This window comes from Leuciscus leuciscus (assembly GCF_965113295.1).
Source record: "Leuciscus leuciscus genome assembly, chromosome: 24".
Classification (NCBI taxonomy): domain Eukaryota; kingdom Metazoa; phylum Chordata; class Actinopteri; order Cypriniformes; family Leuciscidae; genus Leuciscus; species Leuciscus leuciscus.
Window position 1 is genome coordinate 29,696,737 of NC_138723.1, and position 10,506 is coordinate 29,707,242.

At 38.5% G+C, this 10,506-nt stretch overlaps 1 protein-coding gene across 3 annotated transcripts in view; it reads left to right on the plus strand.

Moving 5' to 3' along the window:
• Window positions 1-8,900, plus strand: part of ttc28 (tetratricopeptide repeat domain 28) — a 327,199-nt gene extending 318,299 nt beyond the window's left edge. For 2 of the 3 annotated variants that reach the window (XM_082158597.1, XM_082158599.1), the window contains 7 exons: window positions 332-456; window positions 1,543-1,774; window positions 3,360-3,436; window positions 3,591-3,614; window positions 3,727-3,856; window positions 4,807-4,914; window positions 6,599-8,900. In XM_082158597.1, the coding sequence (XP_082014723.1) occupies window positions 332-456; window positions 1,543-1,774; window positions 3,360-3,436; window positions 3,591-3,614; window positions 3,727-3,856; window positions 4,807-4,914; window positions 6,599-8,190 (2,288 nt within the window). In that variant the 3' untranslated portion in view covers window positions 8,191-8,900. The remainder of the gene's footprint in view (window positions 1-331; window positions 457-1,542; window positions 1,775-3,359; window positions 3,437-3,590; window positions 3,615-3,726; window positions 3,857-4,806; window positions 4,915-6,598) is intronic. The other variant, XM_082158598.1, reaches the window with a different exon arrangement.
• Window positions 8,901-10,506: the final 1,606 nt, after the last annotated feature.

A 10,506-nucleotide genomic window follows, 5' to 3' on the forward strand; every position in this document is an offset into this window, starting at 1 on the left:
TTTCAGCATCAACTTGATTTTCTTGTGCTTGATTTCAATTATTAATTCAGATGGTTTGTTTAATAACCTATACAGAGAAAATATATAAATATGAGTCAGTTCACACAGCATTGAGATCAATGTGCATTGTGCACTGTATACAAATGTCCTGTATGCATTAAACATATAGTACTACATTTGCAAAAATCACTTGCAAATCATACTGTGTTGAATCTGTGTGGTGTGGACTGAACATCTACGGGCACAGTGATGTTGTGTAGCGCACTACTGCTGTTTTTAGGCAGTGTTGAGTATATACTGCACGGTTTGAGGTTTGTTTGCTCGTCCGCAGGCTTTATGCTGATTGGCTGTGACGTGAAACTGAACAGCCCGTCATCTCTGATTGGTCAGGCTCTGGCTGAGATCCTGCAGTATCCGGATAAAGCCAGAGATGCCCTGAGGGTTCTGCTTCACCTGGTGAGAAACACACACCATCTTTACCACAACACACACTTATTAAAAATAAATATACAGTATATTTATATCCCATCTATCTATCTATCTATCTATCTATCTATCTATCTATCTATCTATCTATCTATCTGTCTGTCTGTCTGTTATTATTTCAATTATTTATTTTGATCAATGTGAATTAAGTGTTAAATGCAAGAATATAAATATATTGTCTATATTATTTGTATATATTTCAGTTGTTTTTAAATACTATTATTTAAATTATTGTAATTGAAATATATAGTACATTTTATGTGCTTTTAATAATTATATTTTATTTTATATACTGGGTGCCTTTAGTATGTATATAGCATATACTATCCAAATAGTACTATACAAGTGTGTATGTGTATATGTATATATATATATATATATATATATATATATAAAATGTGTGTACTGTATACATCAATTTGTGTTTTTAATACATTACATTTTATGTGCAGTAATTAAATTAAATTTTACATACAATGTGCATATAGTAATATAGAAATATATTTAACACTTTATTTTACAGTGTCCTTGTTAAACAGAAAAAATTGTGATTAATCTAGTTAATTTTTTTCATCGATTGACAGCACTAGTTATTATATATATATTTTTTTTATATATATATATATAAATATATATAAAAGTCTTAGGCACACTAGTATTTTCGCCCCAAAGAAATGGTTTTAAGCCAGTTATTTATATCTTTTGCTGTAGTGTGTCAGTAGGAAATGTCAGTTTATATTAATTTTTGCCATTAATTGTAATAATCCAGTTAGATTTTTGTATGTCACTACTTGTTTTTTTCATAGGCTTCTTTTTCATTTTCAATGGAAAATGCCAAAATAGTAGTAATAGTAAATAATTGGATGCATCTGACCTGGTGTTGTACAGACAGCTGAACTCTGTGTGTGTGTGTGTGTGTGTGTGTGTGTGTGTGTGTGTGTGTGTGTGTGTGTGTGTGTGTGTGTGTGTGTGTGTGTGTGTGTGTGTGTGTGTGTGTGTGTGTGTGTGTGTGTGTGTGTGTGTGTGTGTGTGTGTGTGTGTGTGTGTCTCCCTCAGGTGGAGAAGTCTCTCCAGCGCATCCAGAACGGCCAGAGGAACTCCATGTACACGTCTCAGCAGAGCGTGGAGAATAAGGTGTGCGGCGTCCCGGGCTGGCAGGCTCTCCTGACGGCGGTGGGCTTCAGACTGGACTCGGCTGGAACGGGACTCCCCGCTGCGGTCTTCTTCCCCACCGCTGACCCGGGAGACCGACTGCAGCAGTGCAGCACCACACTACAGTCCCTGCTGGGTAACACACACTGGCCTTCTCTAGCACACATGCACAGCAAGTGTGTGAGGGAAAATCAAATCACACCGAACGCTCTTTGGACTGATGCATATTGCACTCACAAAAAGGGCAAAAAACTAACAAACTTCACCTTTATTTTAGGGCTGTGCAACGATGAATCACGATTAATCGCATGTTAATATATATAAATATACTGTAAATATTTAATGTATAAATAACAAATTTTTCTTAAATATAAACATGCATATTTGTGTATTTATATATACAAAAACACGTTATAAATACACACATGCATGTATATATTTAAGAAATATTTGCATGTATATCCTGTATATAAATATTATATATAAATATACTGTAAATATTTAATGTATAAATAACAATTTTTTCTTAAATATATACATGCATATGTGTGTATTTATATATACAAAATAATTATACACAGTACACACACATACACATATATTATGTAAACACAAACGCATCCATTAATCGCATCCAAAATAAAAGTTTGTTTACATAATATATGTGTGTGTGTGTACTGTGTATAATTATTTTGTATATATAAATACACACACACATGCATGTATATATTTAAGAAATATTTGCATGTATATATTTATATTATACATAAATATACTGTAAATATTTTATGTATAAATAACAAATTTTTCTTACATATATACATGCATATGTGTGTATTTATATATACAAAATAATTATACACAGTACACACACATACACATATATTATGTAAACACAAACGCATCCATTAATCGCATCCAAAATAAAAGTTTGTTTACATAATATATGTGTGTGTGTGTACTGTGTATAATTATTTTGTATATATAAATACACACACACATGCATGTATATATTTAAGAAATATTTGCATGTATACATTTATATTATACATAAATATACTGTAAATATTTTATGTATAAATAACAAATTTTTCTTACATATATACATGCATATGTGTGTATTTATATATACAATATAATTATACACAGTACACACACATATACTATATTATGTAAACACAAACGCATCCATTAATTGCATCCAAGATAAAAGTTTGTGTTTACATAATATAATATATGTGTGTGTACTGTGTATAATTATTTTGTATATATAAATCCATACATATGCATGTATATATTTAAGAAATATGTGCATGTGTATATATATATATAATACATAAATATTAATATTTTATGTATAAACACATATATACATGCATATGTGTGTATTCATATATACAAAATAAGTAAACACTGTACACACACATATATTATGTAAACACAAACTTTTATTTTGGATGCGATTAATCATTGCACAGCCCTACTTTGTTTCTATAGAGCTTTAGACAATACAGATTGTTTCAAGACAGCATTACAGTGATAAATAGGAAAATATTGATCAATAATGCAGAATTAAATCCAACTGTAAAGCAGTGTCTTTATCTTTGTTTGCAATGTGCAATGGCCAAACAAGTCAGACTAGGGTTGTGTAAATGTGTAAATTCTCACTTGTTTGCCATTAGAATAGTTTGACGTGACTTCTTCGATGTTGGTGTCCACAGGTTTGCCTCCTCCAGCTCTGCAGGCGTTGTGTAAACTGATCACGGCGTCAGAAACCGGAGAACAGCTCATCAACCGGGTGAGACGTCACACACACCACAGATCAGACACTCTGCTTTACTGTCCCACGCTCGTGCACGTACTGGAACTACACTGCTGTGTTATTGAGATGCTCGTGTTTGCTTTTTAACACTCTTCTTTCCTTCTCTTTTCCTAAACGTTTTCCACTAAAGGCTGTTAAAAATGTTGTGGGAATGGTAAGTGCTTCAATAACTAACTTTTACACTAACACACTACTGATACTGATCAGATAGTGCTCTTGTATATTGGACATCATTAGACGTGAGATGTGTGTCTGTGTTCCCGCAGCTCCATCAGGTGTTGGTGCAGCTCCAGTCTGGAGAGAAGGAGCAGGATTTCTCTCTCGCTCCCATTCAGGTGTCCATCAGTGTGCAGCTCTGGAGACTCCCCGGCTGTCACGAGTTCCTCGCCGCTCTGGGTAAGAGGAGATCCAGGACACGAGCACTAACTCTCTCTCTCTCTCTCTCTCTCAAAAATCTTGGGTTTTTAGTGGTCCCCATATCTCGCTGCCATACAGAGCAATTGGTTCAATTATTGCTTTTAGGATTTTTAGCCATGCAGGTTTGAATAGGAATTTCATGTTGAATATAATTTTTAATCATGTAGAAGACCCTTATTGCTTTTGCTCTCTTTTGTTTTAATAAAGTTTTGTTAAGCCTCTCTCTCTCTCTCTCTCTCTCTCTCTCTCTTGCTCTCTCTGTCTCTCTCTCTCTCTCTCTCTCCCTCTCTCTCTCTCTCTCTCTCTCTCTGTCTCTCTCTGTCTCTCTCTCGCTCTCTCTGTCTCTCTCTCTCTCTCCCTCTCTCTCTCTCTGTCTCTCTCGCTCGCTCTCTCTCTCTCTCTCTCTCTCTCTCTCCCTCTCTCTGTCTCTCTCGCTCGCTCTCTCTCTCTCTCTCTCTCTGTCTCTCTCGCTCTCTCTCTCTCTCTCTCTCTCTCTCTCTCTCTCTGTCTCTCTCGCTCTCTCTGTCTCTCTCGCTCTCTCTGTCTCTCTCTCTCTCTCTCTCTCTGTCTCTCTCTCTCTCTCTCTCTGTCTCTCTCGCTCGCTCTCTCTGTCTCTTTCTCTCTCTCTCTGTCTCTCTCTCTCTCTGTCTCTCTCTCTCTCTCTCTCTCTCCCTCTCTCTGTCTCTCTCGCTCGCTCTCTCTCTCTCTCTCTCTCTGTCTCTCTCGCTCTCTCTCGCTCTCTCTGTCTCTCTCTCTCTCTGTCTCTCTCTCTCTCTCTCTCTCTCTCTCTCTCTCTCGCTCTCTCTGTCTCTCTCTCTCTCTCTCTGTCTCTCTCTCTCTCTCTCTCTGTCTCTCTCGCTCTCTCTGTCTCTCTCTCTCTCTCTCTCTCTCTCTCTCTCTCTCTCTCTCTCTCTCTCTCTCTGTCTCAGGGTTTGACCTGTGTGAGGTGGGTCAGGAGGAGGTGGTGTTGAAGACGGGTAAACAGGCTAACCGTCGCACCATGCACTTTGCCCTGCAGTCGCTGCTGGCGCTGTTTGGTGAGTGTCACTTCACCCTCACAGTGTTCGTCTCATCAACAAACATTTAGGAATTCAATTAGTAAAGTTTGTATTATTATTATTATTATTATTATTATTATTATTATTATTATTATTATTATGATATGATATCTACCTATCTATCATCCATCCATCCATCTATCCAGCCATCTATCTATGTGTGTGTGTGTGTGTGTGTGTGTGTGTGTGTGTGTGTGTGTGTGTGTGTGTGTGTGTGTGTGTGTGTGTGTGTGTGTGTGCATGTGTATATGTATTACACATTCATTACATTTTTTATGTAATATGTTTATAGGCAAGTCAAGTTTGTTTTTAAAGCACATTTTTGTCAAAAGACAAATATACTAACTATGACCAAAAAAAAGGGGTATTAAAAAAATCTATAATTTCATCATATCTGTTCATATATCATATATCTGTTGCAATACTAATACAAATATGCTATATATTTTTAAATAATACTGGGTCATATTTTCATACATTTTTCTTTTTTCCATTTATTGATTTAGTATTTTGAAATGAATTCATTCATAACATTAATATAATTACATAAATAATCACGATTACTCTTTTTACCACTTATAACATTTCTATATCTATACATCCTTAATTGTAAATATATATATATATATATATATATATTTTTTTTTTTTACTCTGAAATATAATTAATTATATATATATATATATATATACATACACACACACACAATATTGGTAAAATTTACTATTTTAATTATAAAATGTATAATATTAATTATATTATATTATATTATAATAGTCTTTCATGAGATACAAATAATTATATAAATAATCACTATTAATATTTTTACTGGCAATACAATTTATAAATATTTACACTCTTAAAGGAATAGTTCACGTAAAAATGAAAATGATCCCATAATTTACTCAGCCTCAAGCCATTCTAGGTGTATACAGTATGACTTTCTTCTTTCAGCCAAACACAATCGGAGTTGCAATAAAAAATATCCTGGCTCTTTATAATGGGAATAAATGGTACTTCAGGCCGTATGTGAGTCTAGTTCCGGCGGAAGAGTGACCTCTGACCCCACACATGACGTATGATGTAGGCGTAGCGTAAGCTTATGTGAGAATTGATGAACACGGAAGCGCAGAGGATAGAGCAAAACCAAACGTCGGTCACAAATTAGAAGTCTAAAACGAACAGTTTTAAAGAAAAATGTTGGAGGATTTGGATAGAAGAGAAGAAGAGCTGGGTCAGGTCAGAGGTCACTCTTCCGTCGGAACTCGTCTCTCTCATGAACGTGTACGGCTGTTGCCGGAAACCGGTGATTATAGTTTATTAAGTTTTTTAAGTATGGATATTTCTCTTACAAAAACACATCGCTTTAGAAAGCATTTATTCACCCACTAGTGTCGTATGCACTTATTGGAGCTTCAAAAACTCTATTCAGTGTAATTTACAAAGCTGGGAGGAGCCAGGATATTATTTAATATAACTCTGATTGTGTCTGGCTGAAAGAAGAACGTCACGTACACCTAGGATGGCTTGAGGGTGAGTGAATCATGGGATAATTTTCATTTTTGCGTGAACTATTCCATTAAAAATACAGATATCAAATGCCATGTTCCAACATCTGACTTCTTAATAACTCTTACTTTAAATGCTTTAATGTTTCCTTCAGACTCTACCGAGCTTCCGAAGCGTCTGAGTCTGGACAGTTCCTCATCTCTGGAGTCGCTGGCCTCGGCACAGTCCGTGTCCCACCAGCTGCCCATGGGATACCCCAACCCTCCCTTCTCCCCTCCGTGCCCCGACAGCCTGGCATCGGACGCCATCTCCGTCTACAGCCTGAGCTCCATCGCCTCCTCCATGAGCTTTCTGTCCCGTCCCGAGGGAGCGTCCGAGTTTATCAGCCAGCGCTCGCGACAACAGGAACTAGAGCGGCATCGGGGCGGAGCTGGGATTTTCGCGTCCCACAGGCACACGGCAGTGCCTCGCAGTCGCTCGTCCCCGCATGGAGCCGTAGGAGGACATGAAGACGAGGAGTATGAGGGTTACAGTATAATCAGCAGTGAGCCGTTGGGAAGCCAATGTGATACGCTTCCTCGTCCCGCGAACCACAGGAACCATCGGGGCGCGGCGCGAGGCGGCGCCGGCAGGGGTTACGCGGTATCCGTGTCCTCCAGGGGAAGCGTAAGCACCCCGACATCTCCTGTCAAAACCACCCTTGTTCCCAGTCCCAACTCCCCGTTCCAGAAGGTCGGGAAGGTGAGCAGCTCCGACACGGGCGAGTCCGATCAGTCGAGCACGGAGACGGACAGCACTGTGAAATCCCAAGAGGAGCGTACGTCCGGAGCGCCGTTGGATCCGCAGGAACTCGCACAGAAGATCCTTGAAGAGACGCAAAGCCACATGCGGGCCGTCGAGACTTTGCAGAGAAGCGTCCCGCTGGGTGACGGGATGAGCAGCGGAGGTCCTCCGACTCCAACCGGAGGCTCCGCTTTCCGTTCCTCGGAGACGAGCGCGTTCAGTCGGCCTAGTAGCAGAGCTAGCATCAAGGCTCAATCGTCTCCGCTCTCGACCCGCCCCAAACCGCCTTCCCGTACCTCCTCCCTTCAGAAGATCAGCTCGGGATACAACAGCCCTGCCACTTCCGAAACGTCCCTGAAGGAAGGCAGTCAACCGTCGCCTACTTCCGAGAGTCACGCGCAGTTTAAACTCAAGTATCCCAGCTCGCCGTATAGCGGACACATCTCTCGCTCGCCCAGTAACGTCTCGCCCAGCTCGGGACACCAGTCGCCCGCCGGGAGCGCTCCCTCTCCGGCGCTGTCCTACTCCTCGACGGGTTCGACTCGCTCCAGTCCGGCGGACGCCCCGGATATTGACCGACTCAAACTCGCCGCTATTGACGAGAAAGTCCAAGCGATCCACAATCTCAAGACCTTCTGGGCCAACGCGACCCAACAGCAGCACTCGGGACCGATGCGGGTGCTCCGCGGCGGGAAACTGAGCACCGCTAAACGAGACGTCCTGGGTCTTTTAAACCTCTCGCCTCGGCATGGAGTGACGGGTCAGGATTCGTCCGGTCAGGATGTGGCGCTCGAACACAGAAATCCACCAAACGGTCACCGCAAAATCGACCCGAAGAGAGTCGCGCCTTCTCCGACGGCTTCCACCGGTTCCAGTCCCGGTTCGCATTCAATCCGACTGCCTACGGGGAACGGGTACAAGTTCCTCTCGCCGGGACGGTTCTTCCCTTCGTCTAAATGTTGAGATTCTCTTGATTAAAGGAGTATTTGGAGTATTTATAACTCTTGAAAACAGTGAAAAGGACAGTCTGGGTTAGGAAGTGCACATTCCACGAAGCCTCAAACTGCCTACTGTTTTATTTTCCGTGCAGAGAGCATATAATCCTTATGCTTCCACCGACACTGTAAAGGACCGTTTATATATGCAGACTGATCTTAGACCTGCGCAAGGCATGTCAGATAAAAAAAAAAAGAGATTATACCAAAATGGTATTTCAACAAAAAGACAAAAAGGCTCGCTGTTTGTGTTAGTGAATATGATGCGGCTTTGACTGGTTTATTTCTTTTTTTTTCTTTTTCTTTGTTTTTATATAATTATTGTTATTGTTATTATTATTATTATTATTATTATGGATGGTAATTGTTATTACAGTTATTTGTTTTGTAAATTAAAATCAACGTTTTGCAATCAGTATTATACGTTTTTATATTGTTAAAGAAGCAAATCATGCACAAAAAAAGTTGAAAAAAAACATTTTCATATTTTTATTGAGATGGTGACGATGCACCTGACCTGACTTCTGTGTGAATTGAGTGTCAGTATTACAGCATGGGTTCTCTTGCTCTCCAGTGATTCAATGTCTTTTTAACAGAGATTTTGCATATGTGGACTCTCATCCAGACATATCCCAGTCATTTCTCAGCAAAATGGTCTCAATAAAAAGTTTAATTTACCCTTGTGGTGGTCTGATATTCATTTCTTCACCTGCATTATATCTTCATAAATAAAACAAGAAAACTGTACTGTTATATTCTTTGCATAAAGAAAATTAGGCCTGTTTTTTTTGCATTGCTTGACAATTGGCGTTCTCGTTACACATGTTTAAAGTCCTTCTGTGGTGAAAATCAAGCTTTTAATGTTGTTTATACGTCTATTTGGTGTTTGTAATATGCTTTAAGACAAACCATTGAGTGCATCAGACCCTGCCGGGGAAAACAACCACTAGAAATCATCAAACTATCATTTATGGCTCCAAAATCAGATTGGATGAGCCACATTTTAATTAAAATAACCACCAGGCATTAATTTAAACATTTAATAAATGCATCAAGTTGCAACGATTCATTAAAACAGTTAATGAACTATATCCCTTGGTGGAGAACTTATTAATTGTGATTATTATTACCAGGGGGTAACGCATTACAAGTAACAAGCATTACATAATCAGATTACTGTACAAAAAGTCAATAAAAGAGTTGTACAGTAGGTAATATAACCCATAATGTTAGAGATCTTTCGTTCGACACCATTGCTGAGTATTTTCTCCTTAAAACTGCAGTGAACCAAAGACAGTCTCAAACACACGCTTTGAAATCGCTGGTGTTTCTGACGTCACAAACTACCTTGTAACCAATCAGATCAACGTGTGATCGTCAACCAATGGATCTCTGAGCTGAGTGAGTGAGTGGAGGCGGGGCTCATTTGCATATTCATAGAACCGCACATACTAAATGAGGCAAGGTGTCGAGTTACATTCAAGATATTTTAAGGCATTCAAGGAAATAACGTTTAAATATGTCATTTTGGTGATCAAAGATGAGTTTTAAGGGATAAAATGATTGACTACAGGGAGACTTTAATTCAAATCAGCATAAATTAAATTCAGTACAAATACTTCTGTTACTAATAAATAGTTATTTTACTATCTTTCTTTTAATTTTGGAGTTAATTCGGAGTTGAATGTTTTGCTGCTATTTGACAGTTTTGAGTTTTATGCATGAACTTCTCATACATATAATTCATAATATTACTTTGCCTTAATATGGTGTGATCATGCTGATGATATAAGGCAATACGTTTGGGTTCAAAGTAACACAATCCAATATCATCTAGGGTTTTATTTTATTTTTTTTATTACTTTTTGATGCCCCGAACCTAAAAATATCAGGGACCCCCTAAAGGCAGCTATATATTTTCAAGTGTAAAAAAATACACTTTCATACTGTGAAAAACAAAAATATTACGTGTAAAATATGGAGAATTTTTTTTTTCTATTGTGTCATCTTTTTTCTTAAAATGGAAAAAAAGTCGGCACACCATGGCTCCAAAAATGTGAAAAATGTAATGTTAGACTCACACACAGGTTTTTTTTATTATTAATTTTTCTTGTTGAGCACCCAATTTGAGACACATTATTGCTTTGCTTTGGATGTGCGTGCTTTGGATCTGATTTTACTGTCATCTTTTTTTCTACCCACCATCAAGATGTATAAACCAGCAGAGAAACATAAAATGTTGACTGAAATATTTTTTATTATTTTTTTTTTATTATTAACATTT